Raw genomic sequence first — 21,455 nt, 5'->3', positions numbered from 1 at the left:
CCAGGAGCAATGTAGAAGATTCAAAGTGTTTATTGTCATGCACAGACCGAAAGCATGTTTCCCTGCACAATGAAATTCTTACTTTGCCGTCCACACTAAATGTCATACAGTAAAGTAAAATAAAAGGGCAAAAAAATAAGAATAAAGCCAATAAAGGTGAGCTAGTACACTTCTTAATAAAAGCAAGAAAAATTAGGTGGTGCAGTTATGAATAAGGCAATAAAGTGAGGTAGTGCAGTTCTCGGTGAGAATCTGAAGAACCTGGATCAAAAGTACCATTGCTTTAGGTCCACTTATAAGCCAGGCTCCTACAGAAGGTGGCGTTTAAAACGTGCATGGTGCAGGAGTGGTGAGCAGCGACAAGGTTGAAATCCCTGGCCTTTCTGTGTGGGGTTTGCATGTTCTCTCTGTGCTTGGTGGGTTTCCTCCCACAGTCCAAAGAAATGCATGTTAGGTTATTTGGTGACTAGAAATTGCCTGTAGGTGTGGATTCTTGTCTGTCTTTGTGTGCGTCTCTCTGTGTTGGACCTGAGATATACTGGCCACCTGTCCAATAACAGCTAGGATAGGCGCCAGCCTCCCCGCCACCCTATACCGAATAATTATTAATGATAATGGATGGATAAAATAAAGTGATAATATTACTAAAGCATACATTTTACTTTACTTAAGCCTTTTTGTGGTTCTGAACAAAAAGGTGTCTTTATGGTCTTTCTTGATGTCTACTGACAATAATAAAAATGATTTACAAGCTCACATTTAAAAACACCTACCCAAGTGGTAGAATAACTCAAGCCCTCCTGTTTCGTTCTGTGACTTATATGCTATTAACAGTTAAATAACGTTTTATAAAAAAAAAAACAATCAGAATTTAGCAACGACGTGTAAGAAATATATTGTTAAAAAAAGTATATATTATATATATGGCCATCGTCTCTCTCTCCATATATCCATCTAGATAGATCTATCTATCTAGATGGATAGATGATGGATAGATGGATAGATATAGATATAGGATATAGAGTGTTTGTTTCCAAGGGAACGCAAATGTCATTGCTCGCGACGGACACGAAGTGGAGAAAATAATCAAACAAATCCTTTCGTGTAAGTGACGTTGTTTGTAAAGACGGTTGTGATTGGACAAGCTAAAGGGAAGTGATGTAGATGATCAGGGAGCACATTAGCTGTTAGCAATGACAACATGAATTGATCATGGATGGGTTTATCTAATTTCTTAAAGTTTATAACTTTATAGTATTTTGAAATTTTGGAAAGATGGCGTCTTTCTTTAGGAAACAAATTGCAGCAAAGGTAATATTTATAAAAGTATGAAGGTGAAATGAGATTGCGTGCTAATGCTAACATGCTTTGACCCTGGAACTGTCAAAGCAAAACAGTCTTTACCGTATCTTTTAACGTTGGTGTGTTTCGATGTCTAGCTGGGTGAGGCGCTACAGCACTCTGAGGATGCCTTCATCCCAGCTCTCACAGCCGTTCCAGTTTTGAAGAAACAGTTAAGTACACGTGTGTTGCTCCCAGATAAAACACACTATCGCATGCTCCAGTGGGATTTGTTAAATGGTCTGATTCTGTACTTTTCAGGAACGCTGCAGACTTCAAACTGTCAGTTAGCACATTGCGAATGAACGGGATTTTACCAACCAGTGGAGACGTTCAGCTACAGGCAGAGAACTTGGCCACTCAGGTGCGAAGGATGAATAAATGCTACAAAATATCTAACATCTTTTGTTTATTCGGTCTTGTCATTATTGTATATTTACACAAACTGCATTTCACCTGAATGCATCACACAATTAATCTATTTTACTTTTTAAGTCCAGACCATTTACCATTTATATTCTGAATGTTTCCCTCAGTATTTGACTAGTTTCCCTCCTTTCAATTCAGAGATGTTTTAATGCTACAGTATATAATATTTAAGACCATATCATGTTTCTAACTTTACAGCGGTTGGGAAAGATCTTTTCTTTTTTAACACAGCAACGCTCTCATTGGCAAAGTGAGGTCCATTTACAAACATTTATCCCAGTTTGTTGGTAAAGAACATGACTGCTTTACACAGAGCCTTGACCTCCACACATGTAATGTAATACAGTTAAAATCAGTATCAACCACTGGGGGAAAGTAACAAAGTACACTTACATTTTTTACATTGTGCGAAGTACATTGAAATCTTTTTGACTAATTCCATTTCAGGATACTTTATTGTTATTAGTATTGTTTATCTCTTATACGTTTACGTGGTGGCTGTAATCACTAGTTAATTAATATTTTAAGCATTTATAAATATGCAAAATACAACCCTGTACAAAATCTGAGTCACCCTTGTTGCAGGTTTCATCTGCCCCCTACTTATCTGGTATTTCACAAATGACAAAGATCAACAAATGCAGTTTGTGGAGGAGAACTTGTTTTTCTTCCCTCTCTCATGAATCCTCATTTGATCTCTCTGATTTATTTTGAAACCAGCCGCATCTTTACCAGCTATGTCTAAATGCTGCATTAATGTTAGTATTGTCTTTATGTCATGTAGTCACTAAGGCACAAAGTTATTTTACTTTTTATTATATTTCTGAAATTCTGAAACTTAAGTGGGCCTGTAAATGTCCACTTAATATTTACCTTTTAATCAAGTATTTCTAGAATGCTGTATTGGTACTTTTACTGAGGTAGACACAGCAATCTTTATCCACTTGTAACACTTGCCCTGCTTTACAGGCAGCTACAGCAGCATATTAAAACCTATGCTATTGAAATGTTCCACTTCCTCAGAGCTCTATTTAGAAGTGCTTTACCTGGTTTTGATGAATAGTCCAAATAGTAGTCAAGAAATACAAAAACCTACAAAATTCCAAGGTTTAACCCAGAGAAAATGGCATCTTTTGTTATGGAAGTGATTTCCCTTCTGATTAGCATTAGTGTGGGTTAATTCTCTGTCTGTTGACCAATGGTCTTATTTTTTTTTTTAATGTTTTAACTCTAGTGTCCACATGTTTGGTTATGTAGTGGAATTTTGCAGGTGCACCAGAAGTGCCCACCTTGTGCTTAGAATAATCTAGAATAATCCTGAACTCCAAAAGAAGTACACCTTGTAAATGTTGACTCATACTGTATATAAAGCATAGTTTAATATTTGCAATTTTTTTTTTTTTTTTTTGCAGTTGAAACAGGACAGTGTTTTGGAACATATTTTTGCTGATCGTGGAGCCATACATTTTAAGGTTAATAACAAGCTTCTTGTCCAGGTATGCACACTTCCACAGTGGTAGAAAAAGGTCAGTTTTGTTTTCCATAGTAATCTTCCAATTGGTTTTAATATGAACTGCATTCTAGAAGTTGTTGGAGCCGTTTGGAAAGGGAGAAGATGAGAAATTCGGTTTAAGTAGTGACCTTTTTGATACGCTCAAGAGAGGAACAACACTAGTGGAGTACAGGTATGCTTGTGTATTTTCTTGTATGTCGTCTTCTGATTTCTTTATGATTGATCAGTATTAACCTTTTTATATTTTGCAGCTCTCCAAATATTGCTAAAAAGTTCCATGCCGGACACTTGCGATCTACAATTATTGGTGAGTTTTTCTAAAGTTGATTTGTCAGTAACTAAAGCAAATATGTGTGTATTGATTCATGTGTATATGAGTTAACTGAAGTGTAAACCTGACTGATGAATTGACCAGGCCAGTATATTAGCTGATATTAGCTTGTTGCAGACGTATTGGTATTGCTGTATATTTCAGCAAATGATTGACAGGAAATTGAAGCACAGAAGTGGGAAAGATATTTAGAAACAGTTTTGTTATCTTTCTCTAGTTGGTCCAGTTATGTTTATTTTTAGGTTTGTGCTAGTAACAGTAAAGAGTGTACAGTGATAATTATGGAAGAATATTAAATATATGCATCCTAATGGTGATTAATGAAAACATGTTTTCTTTACACTGGACATAGACCAGCCCTTTACATCATACTAACATTTTGGAGCCAGCTTGTGTGTTTGTGCTTCTATCTATGTACATTTTCTGTGCTTTATGTTACACTGTGAATCCAAAGACAGAACATTTCAGATCACTGTGTGTCTGTACATACTGTGCAAATTTTTGAATTAAACAAAAATAAACTATCTCTAGGTAATTTCATTGCTAACCTAAAGCAGTCACTTGGCAACAATGTTATTCGGATGAACTACCTTGGAGACTGGGGTATGCAGTTTGGTAAGTAGTTTATGTGCAGGATGTTCAACAGGTGTTGTGTAATTTTATGATGTTCCCAGTGCTATTCATTCGGTGGATGTTATTCCTAAAACCAGTTTAATTTCTTTTAATTTTAGGTTTGCTTGGAGCTGGGTTTGGTCAGTTTGGATGTCAAGAGAAATTGAAAGAGAGTCCCTTACAGCATTTGTTTGAGGTTAGTTTGTGTGAAAACAGTCACACACCTGACAGTTATAACATCTATATCGTATTTAGAATTGTTTGCAAAGTTGAATGAGTGTGTATTTAACAAAGAAAATGTGTAGTCACGTAGATGACATACCAGATGAGCTGCCACTCCCATCATCATTGATGGCATCATTGTTTTGAGTTGGGACATTTTGTACCTTTCCCACCCTGTCAGTATTATGTGTGTAATTCATATGTTTATGTCTTGCAGGTTTATGTCCGAGTCAACAAGGAAGCAGAGCACAATGAGGGTCTGAAGGAGGCTGCCAGAGACTTCTTTAGACAGCTGGAGCAGCATGAGAGTCAGGCCTTGTCGTTATGGCAACAGCTCAGAGAGATCACAGTGAAAGAGTATCAGCATGTTTACAAGGTGCAGCCATTCAAACAGCGTGACAAATAGAGATCACGTTCAAAACTAGATGTGAGACATGAAAATATCCAAATTTTAACATTCATGTTATATCTCCAGCGGTTGGGGGTCCACTTTGATATTTACTCTGGAGAATCCTTTCATCAAAACCAAGCCCAGGAGGTGGTGCAGCAGCTGCAGAGCAGAGGCCTACTGACAAAATCTAAGTACGTCACAGTATATGGGTGGTGCTAAACCTACAGAGAATTATCACGTAACCCTGCAGCTCCACCTATTCTAAATGACAGCACAAGCTATTTTCAGTGAAAAATCTCCACGAACACACTGTCCACTACCTTCTCAGCTCCAAACACCTGACAGAGTTACCAACCGACTAGTCAACACAGAGGAACATTTAGCAGATAAAGAACTAGATATTTCCCTCAGAGATGTACAGCCCAAAAACGGCTAAAAGAGAGTAACTGTTGGACTGACGCTCATCCACTAGCTCGAAAAATTACAGGCCTTTGCTGTGGAGTATAATGTGTGATAGAATAACTGAGCCTGTTTGGGTTTCATGGGAAAGTTTGTACTTACAGGAAGGGGACAGGTGTAGTGGATCTGTCCCCTGACAGAGACATGGGCAGCCTCTGTACAGTGGTCCGCAGCGATGGCACAACTCTCTACATCACCAGGTCAGTACATTTTAGGAATGGGGAAAATAATGGCAGCGCAAAAGTGTGTTTTGGTTATATGTCAGCCCATTATGATCAAGAAAAGATTAGAGAGAACATTTTTAAAACATATTGGTTTCCATGGTGGTGTGTTTGCCACATGATCAGCCTTTAAGATTCAGGAATTGTTAAGCACAGATGTTAAACTGTGCTGACAGCTTGTAGATGTGGCAGTAATGGTATTTTCTTTTGTTGCATTTTCTGCATTTCAGGGATCTTGCTGCAGCTGTGGACCGAAAGGAAAAGTACAATTTTGATGAGATGATTTATGTGGTAGGAACATTGTTGCATGTAAACTCATCTCATTTACCTTAGTAATTTGTACATTAATGTCTTTGGACAACGTGACACAACTAGTTATGGCAGCTTCATGACTATGACAAAAGTTTTATTTACGTGACACAGTGTAGCAAAAGCCTCGGAAAAGACAGTGAATTGCAGTCAGTAATTGTAGTTTAAAACTCAGCCAGGAGTAAGATTTCCCTTAATTGTTTCCTTTTCCAAATGCTTGTTTCTTTTCCACTGATCTGAATAAAACCTTAACCTAAGACTACCTCTAGCCTGCTGTTTTGAAATATGACTGTTAGCAAGGTAATCAGTGACAGCTTGATTTGTTGACATTGCTGACGCACCTCAGGAGATTCTTTGAATTGTTTTCTCTCCTCATTAATTAGTTTGTTCCGTGGCAACAAAACATAAGCAAAGTTGCATGATATGAGCCCTACAGCTCTGGTTTATCCACTAGACTATTTTCTTTATTGACTGTATGTGAAGATTGTCCCATTGTGTTCAGATCTTGATTGAGATTATTAAAACTGTTGCTACTACTGCCTTTTATTGATGTATATTTATTAGTTTGTGCTTGTGCTTTTTTTCCTCTCAAGACGGATAAAAGTCAATCAAATCACTTCCAGCAATTGTTCCAGGTCCTACTGGCAATGGGACATTCTTGGGCTGACAGGTAGCAGAAAAATCACCTAATGACAACATCCAACATAACATATGCACATTTATTGGTGGCCGTTAGTTGGATTTCATTGTTTAAAGTGGACAAATACTGACTAAATGATTTATTGCACTAAAAAGTGTTGTTTTGTAAAATGATTTTTGCCTAGCTCGTGAGCACTCCCTTGCTCTTCTGCACGTAATGAAACCATCAATTCATTTTGAACACAATACTTATAATAACTAAGTTTACTTATAGTGTGTCATTGCTACTGGACTAAAGTAACAGATATCATTTCTTGTTGCAGATGCCACCATGTGCCCTTTGGCCTCGTCCAGGGTATGAAGACTCGGACCGGTGAGGTGGTGTTTTTGGAGGACGTGCTGGACGAAGCTCGAGCCAGGATGCTCCAAAACATGAGCCAATCAAAAAGTAAAGATAAACAGTTGTTAGGACGTTAGTGCTGTTTCACCACTGCGGTTTTCATTCAGCTTTTCAAAACCTCAGCTGGACCCCTTGCAGTCTTCATTGACATTTAAAATATTAAACATTAGGCAACGTTTCTGCTCGCGTGCCATAGGTTTCACACATTATCAAAAGCAGCACATTGATTTTAAGGTGTTTACTGATTCTGACAAGAAATGTGTAGCGAGAAGTCCACCAATTATAGCTGGTAGTCCACTGATTATTGTGACAAAAAAAGTACTACAGTTTAGCAGCAGAGTTTTTGGCTGTTTAATTCTTTCCTTTTAAGCAAAGATCCAAAACGGCAAACCAAACTAAATATTTGGCGCTAGCACATTACCAAGTCCTAGAATCTGGATTATGTTTTATAAGGCCAAAGAACTGGTAACTGTTATCGTTGTAATGATATGTTTATAACAAGCAGATTTGCTCAACATTAACCATTTGTGTCTCTTTAAAAGACAAACATTCAAGGAGGTACATGTGAGAATAATGGACTTCTTTCCACAGCAACAAAGGAAATGAACAACCCAGAGGACACAGCAGAGAAAGTAGGAATCAGTGCACTAATAGTCCAGGTAAGTTACGGAAAAACAACAGATTTAAATTTTAACATCTCTGCTCTTTGATCTGCTGATCAAATAATTGTCAATTACCCCATTTTATTTTTTCAATTGTCTGCAAAATATGTTAAGACTTGAATCCAATTTTTCATTTAACAATGTTTTCCTTATATGTCGTTTCAGGACTTCAAAGGTCCCCTTCAGTCGGACTACAAGTTTGACTGGGACAGGATGCTGCAGGCTCAGGGTGACACAGGCGTCTTCCTTCAGTACACGCATGCTCGACTGTGCAGGTCTGTAATAATTTGTTCCCATCCCCCGTTTATCTTTTTCAGAGTGTGAGAGAACCTATGGTTTCGTGTTTATGTCAACATCTGCATCGAGTAGCAATGTGCCAAGTGATGAGGTTACTTTAAATAGTGATACATTTAATCTTTTTAGTATGTAAAATGATCATAGCTTCCATGTAAGTGAATGTAAAAAAACACGTGTACCTTGAGAAACTGAAATATGGCTGCATAACACGGTAGCCTCCATAAAACAGGAGCTTCTCCATATGTAGACTAGGGGCTCATTCTAAGCTAAAAAACAGTCTTAATTGAAAACATACTATATCCTGTTTCTGCTAAAAGACCCCTTTCAGTCTTACGCACTGCAACTTTAAGATCTATTGGAAGACATTTTTCAACTGCCGCGTTTAATCTATGTAATGGGAAAGTGCTGAAATTCTTTACCTATAGTTACCTATCGCTCAGCTTACACTCTCAGACTGAAAAAGGTTTAATAATAATTTGTGGAAAACCTATATGAGACAATTTATTATTGAACGAGTCATTTCAAGTGGGTGTGTGAGGGAGGGGTCCTTCAGTCAAAGTAGCATCACCATCATTTGAAAATTTGAAAAGTGCACGTGTATGAACACTGAAACAGGTTTCTCTTGCTGTCATCATCTCTCTGGTTCAAATGGACCATTGAAAGCTCCCTTCTTAGTGCCTTTTCAGTTTAACTGACGGGAGCAAACTATAAAAAGTTTATGACGCTCTGTAAACATATATTCTATGTATCCTATGATAACATAACACAATTTGGAACTTTGATTTACTTGTAGACAAACCAACTGGTTGAGTTCCAGTTGGTTTGAAGCTTTAGATCTGCACACACACCTAAGTATATTTAGTATATACTTTGATATTTACATACTAATTGTTTTGCTGTCACTGCAGTTTAATTCAAAGGAACGACGGCTTAGAAGCAGCTACCTTCGAGTCATCTGTTCTAATAGAGCAGGCGTGTATCGCAATCCTGCAGCACCTCCTTCGGTAAGCAAAAGTTCCCTCTGAGTGATGTAAAATAGGCCAGAGTTAAAGATGTCATCATAATCTGCGTATGTATAAATATTTGCCCCTCATCTGATGGAGCATGGCCTCCTTTTTGTGTTTCAAAGCTATGATGAAATATTGTACCAGTCTGCCCAGGATCTGCAACCAAAACACCTGGTCAACTTTTTGTTGAAGCTATGGTATGTAACAGGATGTGTTTCCTGCTCCCGTGTTGGTACATTACAGCCACTTTTATTAAATATTTGAAGAGTAATTTAACTGTTTACTCAGATGTTCTTTTTTATCACTCCCTTTCAGCCATCTGGTTGCCTCGGCGCACAGGGAACTTCCAGTGAAAGGAAGCCCTCAGCATGTTGCACAGGTACAAACTTTTAAGGGGGTTTCCTTTAAATTCACAGCAATGTAACATTATATAATATTTTACAACCCCTAAAGCCAGAGTACGAACTGAGGAAAACTAGAATCTTCTGAGGTGTGAAGGGAAAAAGGTTTTGGACCAATGAATGATTGATTGCCGTTTGGCGGCAGTGGCTCAGCTGGTAGAGTGGCCGCCTCAAACCCCAACAGCCCCCATCCCCAGCCATACAGTGCCTGTCCCAAGCCCAGACAGAGAAAAAAAGGAGGGATTCAGATTGCCATTGTTACTGTATCAATTACACTCTACTAGAGTACTGCACTAAACAAGTCTTAATTAACAAGTGTAAATTGTGCTGGACAATGAACTTGTTTTTTAAAAGTACAAGATTACTGCGAAAACATTGCTGACTGCTGTATAACTGCTGTAGAGAGTCAGCAAACAAGCAAGTTGAGCTAACATTATACAATGAGTATATGAAAGAATCACACCCCTTCCCCTTTTACATTTTGGTAGATTTAATGTGGCCCTATGGTCAGTAGGTGGACCCTCTTATCAACTGAGCCACTGCTGCCTGAAAACAGAACTCTACAAAGGTAATTATAAAAAATAAGTGATTGCATGAGGATTCGCCTCATTTAATGTAACTCATCTAAGTCATCACTGGTGCAACCAATTGGTTTCCAAATATAGTTGACTAAATGGAGATAACCTGACTGCAGTGAATATGTTTTAAAATTGTAGTATTAAGTTAAAGGGAGTTTTTTGTTTTTTTTTTCTCTGCACCATCGACTGTGACTTGCTCGGGGGGGGGGGGGGGGGGTTTGTTAGGTTTTCTCTACCTATCTATATAGTTTTGTCTTTATTATGTAATTTAAGACATTTAATGACTAGAAAGTGCACTTGTAAATGTTTCTCAATTTTGTGAGTGTCGGTAAATGGTCAGTGTAGATTTTGTCCAGGATAGTGCTTCACTTGTAATTGGACTTTCTAGATCCAGGCGAATTTATACTTCAGAACACATTCACTTACCAAGGTGATCTTTATTTAACTAGCTGTGACTTTAGCCACCAATTGGCTGAACCAGTGTTGATTTGGGTGAGTTGGTTTAAACAGGGTAAATTCCTTTAGCAATCACCAAATTTTTAGCTTTATATTTTTGGGTAGGTTTGACAATTCTAATAATGCTATGAAAATGACTAAGAATTTGAAAATGGCACTCAGATCCACTTTTCAAATAGTTTTGTTAAGCCCACCATTAATTCAATTAAATACTACAAAAGAGAAAAACTGTCTCACTGCAAAAATTAACTGTTTAAATTATGTGCAATGTCATTTGCTAAATGTTGTCAGGCAAGGTTTCGACTGTTCAGCGCAGCCTGCTCTGTCCTGGCTAATGGGATGAGGATCCTCGGCATCACACCTGTTGATAAAATGTGAAACTCCGTAAAAGGTTCCGTGTTACTTCACTGCTGTGGGTAACACCCATGTAGTTTATTTGTAAATACTGTAAAAGGCCTTACACTTTTAAAATAAAAAACTTAAATTCACTCCCAAGTATTTGTATGTTCCAGCACCACTGTTTGACTTTTCCATTCAGATTGATCACACAAAAACCTAGAACCTTTTCAGAGGACAAAAATCCTTAGAGTAATTTACAAAATACATCTAAGCTTACAAATAAAATGAGTAATTTCAGTAATATGGTAAATATCCAAAGTGCTATGCAGCAAGATTAATGACAAGTTAAAAAATGTTCAGTACATTTTGCAGTCAGGGGTGCAGTCATACTGAACTAAACAGTCAGTGTCAATGTTTTTTCTAACAAGGAGGTTTTTAACATCTATAACTGCCATATGTTTGGGCTAACTGTGGATAGATTATGTGATGTGGCTGAAGGCTTCAGAGCAGCCACTAAAGGTACCTTGTTGTAATTATCAACTAAACGCGTTCACCCCTGAACAGAGAAAAGCCTTGATTGAAGGCCAAACATTGGAGGATGTCCTCACTGTTACTACTGCAGCAGAGTTATCACTGTTTTTTTTTAAATACACAACGGGTCTGTGTTTCAGGCTGTTTTCTGAAACAGAATTCAGAAAAAGTAGCAGTTGATTTAACACTGATTAAAATTTTAATACAACTGAAACACGGAAATTATACTGTATGGACTATAACTTGCAATACACAGTTTAAAGCAGTCATTCATATGCAATAAAAGTCTTCATGGTAAGGAGTTGTAATACTTACACGCCCCCTTACGGAGGCATTCAAATAATAAACAGTCCTGTTAAGACCTCTGCATACTTCTTCATAATGCCGGGGCAAAGTATTCAGGAGAATTGCCATTCAAGCCATTGCACGATAACATGTAGCCTGAAGGATGGAACCACTGACCCTCGTGTTTACCAGGTGAACCATCATAATCAGCCAATTCCGAAACAAAAATTGTTTTTTAGAAACCAAATAAACAGAAAATCATTAAAAACATTCAGATGTTTTCTGGAAATTCTGTCACTGCATCGAAGTGACAGAAAATGCCGATCCATGGGAAAAAATAAAAATAATAAAACATGTTAGTCTGTAATGTTGCAGCCGCTCTTAAAGTCCAAGTAATGCGTAGCATTAAAACACAGCCTTTTCAGCAGCAAGTGAGGAGTTTTTGCCACAGGTCACAGTGACTCACACCGACACCAGTTTCTGTTTGGATTCCTTGTCAGAGTCTTGGCGGCTCAGCTTAGAGGTGTCTTGCTTCGGAAGTCCGTATAGGTAAATGGAAACACACACAAGGATGGCACCAGAGGCAAACGCGATTGCTAAACATAAAGCGAAGGAAATGAGTTAAGTAATTATTTTTCTAAGTGGTTTTATCTGAAGTTTCCCTTAAAAATATGTGTGTCTTGTTCATCCTAATAATGAGTTACAATTTAGTTATTTTATAGAATGTTATGAGGCACGAAATGTTTCCAAATGTCGCACACTCTAGCAAGAGAAGCAAGCAAATTTGTTATTTTAGATTTAAACTACAAGACAAACATGATGAGTGCAGTGTAGATCAAATATCACATTTCTACATTTTTCCCCAATGCAGAATTGATATTTATATATTTTTCTCAAATTACTTTATACTGATGGGGGGCATAACTTACTTATCAGTAGTCCAAATAAAATGACAGAGGCCACAGTTGAGAGAACAATGGCAGCTGCAGCAGAGAAGCCCTTCATGATGTTGTCTGTATACTTGACAACCACGGATGTGTACAGACCTCCAACACTGGCCAGTACTAGCAGCAAAGAGAAAGTAATGTCAGCTTAAGTATTGTAAAGAATTGAATAAAACAAACAAAAAAATATCCTCAGATTTAAGGAGTCATACTTACATACTACAAAGCACACCCAGGGTGTATAACCAAAAAAGAAGCCTTTATCCAGGACTTGTTCACCATCATTCATGTAAACCCCCATCAAGGTCACCACAATGCCAGACAGGTACATCTGTATGTTCCTCACCCACAGAGATGTGTCTGAACTCTTTAACACCTTCTCAAAGTACACACCTCAACCAGAAAGTGGACACACAATTGTTAGGTTCAAGTTACTGTAAATATTCAAATATTTAATAATGCACATTTTAAACAGATCAGACATGTGCACAAAAACAAAACAATTTAAAAAAAAAATAATAATAAATTTCTTTTTAGCAACTAGTGAAAATAAATTACATTAAGTATTAGCAGTTTCATGCTTTTAATGTAATGACGAAATGCAATTGCACATTGTTTAGCCATGAAAAAAAAAAATCCTGGTCTTACATGTGTTATCTAAATCATTGACAAAACAATTACTAATCACTTTTACAGAATTCAGTGCAAATTTTACCTGCAAATCCAGAGCAAAGGACAGCAATAGCGATGGCAATGAACCCAATAAATGGGTTTTGCTCAATCTGAGGGAAACAAAAATCACATGAGGCACCTGGGAATGGTAGTAGAGTAAAGTTTAACTCTCCCAACCCCTACCTGAACTTTTGTGGCTTCGGCAGGCTTCCATTGGACAAGTGTAACACCCGCACAGAGCATGAAAACTGAGAACCACTGCAGCCTGCTGAGGGAGCGGTTCAGCATGAGCACGGTACACAAGGCTGTGCACGGGATCTTCAGCTGATAAGTCACCTAAAAAGGAGATCAAGTGTTGTTATCCATGATCAAAGTTTTTTTTTGTATAAAAATAAAATAAACAATTTATAGAGAAATTGCACTACGCATTTATTTTCCATCAACATCCTGCTTCATACTCAGCTCCACAGATACTTTAATTTTGGAGAAGCAGCTGGAATAACAATGTCCTAATAACAGACACAAGGAAACCATTGGCTTTTCAACATGAATGTGAGGCATTGCAAGGATCAATGTAACTTTAATGAACATTGACCATTCTACCAAAAAAAAAAAAAAAGGGAAAAAAAGAAGTGCAAAGTGCGCTACTCGTTTGTCAGTGTTGAAATGACCGTGAGTTATTTATCAACCAAAGTCAAACAATTATCTTTTTGTTTTTTTAGCACCCTTGGGATCTCAGAATATTGATAGTTTAGTATATAGTCAAAAATTATAGAGCATCAAATAATTCAGAATTTCAAAAATAAAAGTCAATTAAGAAGGGCTGCAGTGAAAGTCGTTGCTAAGCTACACCTTGTCCAACGTGTCCACCCGCCTCAAATGCAGCCAGATCTCAAAGGCAGCAGTGAAGCAACACTTTTACGTATTCTACATCACCCACCTCAGAAAATAAAACAGAAGAATGCCATTAGGGTCTGCATGATTTAATTAGCCAATATACTTTATTTGCCACAGCAAATCATAACATAATATTTTATATACATTTTATTTGTACCATGGAACCAACTGACCTAAAAGACTCTAAAAAGCAGTTAGGCAGTCATGTTTGTAAGTTCTGCAATAATCTGCTGATTGACAGAAAATTAATCAGCAACTAATAATGACCATTTCCATAAGAAAAACCAAATATTCTCTGATTTCAGCTTCTCCAATGTTCTATGTTATATATACACACCATTGTCAAATGCATGCCTTTGTTTTTGGAGGGTTTGTGAGCCAAAACAATAGAATTGAAAGCAGCAAAAATAATAATAACAGGAATAAGTACACACCTGGTAAACGGCTGCATCGAGGTTACTCAGGGCAATGAAGGCCATGTTATTCTGGACTGCATACACTACAGAGGGCACGCTCAGCTTCAACAGCTCTTTTGGGCTGTGGAACACATGTTCCACTATGGCGTTCTTCAGTCTGGTTGCTGTTCCAGTTTCACTGCCAGAGCAGACAATACTTTTTACACAGTCGTTTTAATTTGGAGGATTTGCTTTTGGTTTTTTTAAATCACATAGCAAAATATTCAAAATCCCAGACATGAGTAAAAGCACAGAATAAAGTTACAGACATCTGAAATATGACAAGCTCAATTTTTGCAGGTTATTACTGTAGCAAATCAAAAACCATCAACCACCATTTGTTTGCAAGCTTATCATTCTGCTTTATATAAATGTGAAATCTGTAGAATAGATATCAAATAACTTGTAAGAAGTACAGTAAAAAATAATGTGCTTTACTACTTGACACAACTGCCTGTGCTTTTCATCCCTGTGATGTTCATTAAGAATCATATTTAGTACCGGTCAAACATAATGCAATGTTATCCGTCCTCAAAGTGGGACAGGCTTCCACACAATGCACAGGGAAGGTGTAACCCCCCCCCCCTCTCAGAAATCGGCGACTAGAACTTACTTTGCCAGCATCCCCAGACTGAGTATCAACTTGATGACTTCCGTTGCACACACCGCCGTCGTAGAAAAGTACAGGTCTCCGGACGAAATTGTCCTCGTGTAGCGCAGCGCCACGGTGTATGTAGCCGCCACCAGTGTCATCACGGTCAGGCAGTACAGTTTGAAGACCACGCTCACATCTTCTGAGGAGAGACGGGATTTAAAAAAAATAATAATAATTATATATATATATATATATATATATATATATATATATATATATATATATATGGAGGAACACTTATGGGTTAGCTAACGGTCCGTACATACGTAGGATAAGAATATATAAGAAAGCAGGCTACATCAGCAAAATATGTCTTTGTCAGGCACTGAGACGTTACAAGTATTTGGAAGGAAACGTTTTTTTTTTTCCCGTTGGTCTTTTAAACGTTTAACTTTTCCTCCGGTAGCTAATCTTGCACTAGCCCCAGCACGCTGGCCTCTATCCACCATAACGCTAAACGTAACGCTATTCGCCGGGGAAAACTCACCGCTGCCCATCGCTGCGCTGCTCTCTGTCCGTCCAGGTCGGAGAAAACACACCTGTTCAGTTCACATCGCATGTCAACAAAGTAGCGGCAGCGGTGTGCGTGTCTGGGGACGCTGCCCAGCCTACTGCGTTCCAGGACACTGACAAAGGCAGACTGCCACTTGGAATTTCCAGGTTCGCGTCATCTTAGTCTTCGTCGTCAGTCTTGGCGGTCGGCAGAACAGCTTAAAACTGCATTACCGCCACCTTCTGGAAAAAATGTGTAACGGAGGATGACGCTTTCCCAGGCCAATGAAGACGGAAGACACTTCCGTTGTCCTCATAGGAACTATACTCCAAATACTTGTTACACAGACTCATTCATTACAAGGGATGCATCACCCAGTTGACTGTTTGCCTTTGTCTTTTTTGTTTGTGACTTTTTGAGCCCTGTGTGCTTTAACCTTGTTTTTTTATCCTTTCAGTTCCTGCCCAACTTGCCACACTTTATGCATTTGACCTTTTATAATTGGTTTAGCCTCAGTCTTACTGAAAAAACAAACAGGTGGGATGCAGGTTTTATTAAGTATTTGCTCGGTGAGTATGTCAACACCCAAATACCCCAGTACTGTGATACCAGTTTGTGTTTCTGCTTTGACTCCTGTTGTATGTTTAAATCAATAGATGAGATAACCAGGAAGGTACAGCAAAGAACAAGACTTTTGTTCAGTACTGTAGTGCACAGTCCTGGATTTTATGCCTTCACAATTTCTATCCACCCAAAACTAATACACTTGTTTTGTTGTGTTCCCAACACTCCTCCTATATCAGACATACTGCATTTCTAAGAATACGATTTAGGTCCATGAACATGGCAGTTTCCCTTTGGTCATTTCCCTTATTTCACTCAGACATTTAAAAAACCCACAGGTTTCAGTGGAATTTCAGAACACAGCCCTACAAAAATCTGTCATCCCCAATACATAAAAAGAAATACACAAACATTTCTTAGTTATGTTAGTAGTTAATTGTATTCTATCATTTCCTACTTTTAGATAGAAGGCAGACATTCGTAGTATCATAAAAATACCATAATTATGCAATCTACTGCCTAACAATAGCATATTGGGTTTCTTCTAAGTTTGTCTCAGAAATATGTGACCTTATAACTGAGGAATAAAAAGAGTGTACAGGTCAAATTTTTACTCCGTCTCATTCAAATGCTTTGCTGCCAAGATGAACATCAGTATATCATGAAGCCTATAGTGCAGAAATGCACAAAGCATGTTTCACGAAACACTGATATATATAGATATCAGGCATAAGAAAACACATTAAATACTGCCTTTATTTTAGACAAAAACAAACAAACAAAATGTTGTATGTTTCTTTTCAAACGATTAGCTTTCTGCTGCCTGTGACAGTAAGTAACCGTAAGTACCTTAATTTTGGCAGTAGCTGTTACACCGTTAAAATAATATTAATGATGATGATAATAATAATAATAATAAATAAAAGTAAATGAAAATATGCTCAGTAAATCAGCCACAACATTTATACTGCATTTATCATCAGATAAAAATTAACTCTTATTCGCTTAAAACTAATAATAACATCAATGTTATGATGATAATAGTTCACATTCATATTGAAATTATATTACTTTGGGTTTATTTGACTTTGATAATGTTCTTTTATTGTACGAAAACTCTGCTTTGCTTTGTGACTAACTCAGATTTCATTACAATCTTCTCTATAGCATCAGCATTCACCATTACTAACTAATGGTTATTTGGTTAGCAATGACTTCTTGTAGGGATGTGGGAGCAAGTCAGCCCCCCCCCCCCTCTGACGGCAGCCAAAAACCCTCACACATCAAAACATTTTACGTCCATCACAGCCAGGTGGGTGCATCATGAAAATACCAGTGCCTTTAAATTCTTGGACGTTTAATGGGGAAATATCCACCCCTTCTTATTACATTTCTCGCAAACACCCAAACTGTGTTATTACTTTGCTGTTGCTTTACTCACAAATGTCTCATGTACCATGTTAAAATCCTTGCACTAGTGCTCAAGGCAGGTTTGAGCACTGTAACTGCAGCAGAGTTGATGAACTCAGGAACTGTCAGGAGAAACATGCTCGAAGCCTTCGCTCTCCCTCACCAGCGCCCTCTCCAGGATGACACGGCCCTCCTTGTAGCGCTGACTCTCCTCAGTGGCAAACTCATACATCCAGCCTAGCTTGCTGTTGCAGTTCTTGCAGCTGACATCCCGTACCATGTGTCTTCCAGTAAGCATGACTCGGTCTTGAACCTCACTGTGCTGCAGATTCACAACCTGGAGGGAGGCAATGGGACATCAATTGCTGTGACACAATACAGCTTTTCCATTGGGGCATTTAAATGGTTTGAGCTAATTTCGACAATTAGAGTATAATGTCATAAAAAACCATTTCATAGTTTGGTAGGTGTTAACGATTTACATTTAAATTGTATAATTAGATGAATAAATGAGGCTCAATACAAGCCATAGTAGACCATATCTAGGAGTGTAACAATAATTTTCATTAATAGTTAATTTAGTAAACAATATTCAATTTACAGCTGTAAAACCTGTAAATCATTATAAATATGCCATTTGTTTTAAAAACAAATTAATAAAATAGCAAAATAACTGCAGATTGTCTGTTTTCTTCCAATTCATATCAGATTTACTGATTCGAACTGTTGCAACACCAATGATGTCTACAATCATATGTGCTTATTGCACTAATTTAGGAAATTACAACTGATGTGTCATTGTTTCAATTTGACCACATAAAACACTTTACTCACTTGTGAACAAGAACTGAAAATTATAATATCGTCAATCATTATGAATTTTGAAAAAACAAAACAGCAACAACAACAAAAACGCATCTTATACTGAGTATTTTGTGAAATAGACTGTTTTATATTTGCTAAAATACTATAATGTATCTCACAGTTGTCATGCAAAAAGTACTACAAATTAAATAATAATCTGATGCTGGGTTTATAATCCAGCGGCGTATTTAAACCATGATAACTAACATGCTGTCCACAATAGTTACTGTAATTCATGATGACAGGAGTCTGTGGTAAGGACCCAAAGTGCAGCCACCTTGTTAAATAGAAAGGCTCGTCCTGTGGCTCCAGTGAACCGTGTGGAGATGAGCTCAGCTCGGTTGGTCAGGATTGTGTCACAGTTGGCACAAGAGAAGAGGCGAGTCCCACCGATGTGATCCAAGAAAATACGTCCCATTTTGCCTGCAACCTGTGGGTAACAATGACAGAAAACAGCTCTGTTAGAAAATGTGACACAACAAAGACGTTATCGATACCACAAAATCTTTGAGAAATGGATCAATTAAAGACACAATAAAGTGCATGTGACAAGGAAAACAGCAATGTCTATTTTAGAAGACAATATACTGTTTACCAAGAGGATACACCTTTTTGCTATACAGTTGATAATATAGGAACAATAACTCTGATTACTGATTGCCAACTCCGGGCAAACCAATGAGGAAACTCCAGCTGTCTCAGAAAACAATATTTTATCAGAGAACCTGGAAAATAATCGTTACAGTTTGGACTGAATGCACAACCTTTATTGTTCACTATGACACAAACATTAGCGGACGCCAGGCCTGATAACGTTAACGTAGCCCTGTGCATGTACATACAAGTTTAAGGAAACATGCCCGAACACTTTTCCGTGGTATATGTTCTTTCTGTATAGTTTGCAAAAGGAGCAAATTTTTATAAAAACACAATTGAGTAGAAGTCATTTAGTGAGCGTGTGAAAAGATGATGTCAGAGCCACCAAAGCTAAGCTAAGCAACAGCCACCGTTATCGGGCCAAAACACGTCAACTGTTACCGTGAGGACGGTTACAAATGTCTCACCTCGTCTCGTCAGCCGGAAGAGAACGTTTCCCAACGGAAAAATCTCTCTCGTCCAAGTTTTTCATTCGCCGTTTCGTGTTTACTCTCGTATTACGAAAGTTCCTCTGTTGCCATTGTTTTTGTTGTGAAGCGCAACGTAGACGCAATGACGCAACCAGTTACAACAAAGGCGGTTTATAAAAAATCTTTATTGATTGAACAGTTGGGAAACAAAAAGATAAACATCCATGAAACCTGCTTTCTACGAGTATACATATCTACAGACAAAATCAGATTTCCATAAAGAAAACCAAAACACATTTCTGAAGTGTCAAATCAATGTACAAAGGGGAAAAAAGATAAGTGTAAACATAAATACATTGAGAGGATGCTAGTCTTTAATTTCTAGTTTAACTGTGTGATTAGCATAATTACAACAATGGCGGTTTGTTGTCATCAAGGTATCAGAAATGACAACTTATTCAAAATAAACCACAGAAAAATGTTTTAGGTAATTAAACCTTTTTTTTATTTTGTATTTGTTCACTAATACATTACATTCACAAAGAAAGTCTACTTACAGTTTCCATTATTTCTTCCTTCCCCTGCTCATTGTACATTTTACATACAGTATAATGAATTGACCTGATATTTGGCTAAGGAGCCAGTGCTGTACCACCCTTTGGCCTGGGTCTGCTAAAAAACAATGGCAACACACCACTAAGCAGTATATTATATTAAGTGCCACTGAACACTGAATTTTATTTTAGGTCAACCCCATATGTATCATGGTGCTGCTGTAAATATTTGTTAGAGTACTACACATGTAATCATCCAAGTTTTCTCCTGTTTAGTTGCATTTGCAAGAAACTAAGTAATGCATTAACCTTACAAAACCAAAACAATACAGTTTACCTGAGATTATATGACTAATAATTATTTGACTGACAAGTATGTGTTCAGCAGATTGTTCAACAGCAATAACAGCTTACCAAAATGCCACATTGAATGCATCAGATCATGCCTTTGGGTCTGTGTGGACTGGTAGAAATCACTACAAATCCTTCCTTAATTTGTCTTTTCTTTGGAGGATTTACCACCTGCATTACCTCTGAAATTGCCTCCTTTCTCCTGCTGAATCCATTTATCATTTTTCCAGATACAGATGTTTGCCTGAGATGGTTTTCTCTGTCTCAGGTTTTTTAGATAAGTGCCAGTCCCGTTTGGGATTAAGATGTTTTAGGTTCTTTGACGAGTCTGTCACATTTTATTTTGAGACAAAAAGGAAGATGGTCAGTCAGTTTGGACAGATGATAAGAATAAATAACATAGTGTCGGCTGCAGCTGTGTAACTACAGGACAAACTGTTCAGACTGTTCAAAGATTAGAATAAACCATGCAGATAAAAGCCATTCATTAGCAGGGGGTTCAGGGCGAGTTTATGTCCTTGAGGGAAGATAACAACCATAAAGGTAGCACAACCTTATATCATGCTCTCAGCAATCACGATCAGAGCTGTCTCTGTGAATGACAGTGTTCATAGTTCTGCAGCAAGATCTGCTGAGAGCAGCAAGGGACCAACAAGCTGGACGAGTCCTTTAAATGTACAGTATGTGCTTCTATAGGTGTGTGTACAGTGATGTAACTGGTAATTCTGCTGGTAGGATGGACGCCAGTGTAAATAAATGATAAATTGTTTTCTTAAAGTCTGTGCCCTTCCTCCTGACTTTAATCCGCTCTCTATCAGAAGAAAGATAACTCGTGGTCAAGGTTTACAACACTGAAGCCTCACATATATATGTGAAAAAACATATTTCTGTAACTATACACAGCAAGATACCAACAAAGTACATATTTTAAAGTCATTTCCATGCTTTCCTACATATCACATTGACATTAATGTCATCCATCCATGGAGCATCCATGGAATTAGTGAAATTAAGTTCATCTGTGCTCCATAGATGTGCAGTTTTTTTACTAGGTTAAAACTGGATGTATATTATATCTTCTTTTACCTGTATACCTTTGACTGCAG

At 37.7% G+C, this 21,455-nt stretch overlaps 3 protein-coding genes across 5 annotated transcripts; 1 reads left to right on the top strand and 2 right to left on the bottom strand.

The window, feature by feature from the left end:
• The first annotated feature begins 1,144 nt into the window (after positions 1 to 1,144).
• rars2 (arginyl-tRNA synthetase 2, mitochondrial) lies at positions 1,145 to 10,756 on the top strand. 2 transcript variants are annotated; one of them, XM_067481886.1, is made up of 20 exons: positions 1,145 to 1,311; positions 1,440 to 1,513; positions 1,603 to 1,705; positions 3,183 to 3,266; positions 3,358 to 3,455; positions 3,535 to 3,590; positions 4,146 to 4,229; positions 4,346 to 4,422; positions 4,666 to 4,824; positions 4,924 to 5,030; positions 5,403 to 5,498; positions 5,750 to 5,810; positions 6,422 to 6,498; positions 6,791 to 6,915; positions 7,459 to 7,526; positions 7,695 to 7,804; positions 8,735 to 8,830; positions 8,956 to 9,030; positions 9,149 to 9,212; positions 10,560 to 10,756. In XM_067481886.1, exons 1-20 carry the CDS (start codon positions 1,276 to 1,278, stop codon positions 10,644 to 10,646), a joined length of 1,737 nt encoding a protein of 578 aa, XP_067337987.1. In that variant the 5' UTR covers positions 1,145 to 1,275; the 3' UTR covers positions 10,647 to 10,756. The 2 variants fall into 2 exon arrangements, with proteins under 2 accessions (XP_067337987.1, XP_067337986.1); XM_067481885.1 differs by having other exon boundaries at positions 3,355 to 3,455.
• On the bottom strand, positions 10,654 to 15,725 carry slc35a1 (solute carrier family 35 member A1). 2 transcript variants are annotated; one of them, XM_067481888.1, is made up of 8 exons: positions 15,534 to 15,725; positions 15,005 to 15,182; positions 14,371 to 14,530; positions 13,223 to 13,375; positions 13,083 to 13,149; positions 12,584 to 12,760; positions 12,353 to 12,487; positions 10,654 to 12,019 (listed from the first exon to the last, which is right to left on the bottom strand). In XM_067481888.1, the coding sequence occupies exons 1-8, from the start codon at positions 15,541 to 15,543 to the stop codon at positions 11,886 to 11,888; spliced, it is 1,014 nt and encodes a 337-aa protein (XP_067337989.1). In that variant the 5' UTR covers positions 15,544 to 15,725; the 3' UTR covers positions 10,654 to 11,885. The 2 variants fall into 2 exon arrangements, with proteins under 2 accessions (XP_067337989.1, XP_067337988.1); XM_067481887.1 differs by having other exon boundaries at positions 15,005 to 15,185; positions 15,534 to 15,724.
• Positions 15,726 to 16,841: 1,116 nt separating this feature from the next.
• Positions 16,842 to 19,600, bottom strand: LOC137102400 (protein yippee-like 5). Its single transcript, XM_067481889.1, has 3 exons — positions 19,442 to 19,600; positions 18,655 to 18,807; positions 16,842 to 17,850 (listed from the first exon to the last, which is right to left on the bottom strand). The coding sequence occupies exons 2-3, from the start codon at positions 18,793 to 18,795 to the stop codon at positions 17,629 to 17,631; spliced, it is 363 nt and encodes a 120-aa protein (XP_067337990.1). The 5' UTR covers positions 18,796 to 18,807; positions 19,442 to 19,600; the 3' UTR covers positions 16,842 to 17,628.
• Positions 19,601 to 21,455: the final 1,855 nt, after the last annotated feature.

Source organism: Channa argus, chromosome 17 (genome assembly GCF_033026475.1).
Source record: "Channa argus isolate prfri chromosome 17, Channa argus male v1.0, whole genome shotgun sequence".
In the NCBI taxonomy this organism is placed as follows: domain Eukaryota; kingdom Metazoa; phylum Chordata; class Actinopteri; order Anabantiformes; family Channidae; genus Channa; species Channa argus.
The sequence above is the reverse complement of the archived record's forward strand: the minus strand, read 5'-3'. Positions and strand labels throughout refer to the sequence as shown.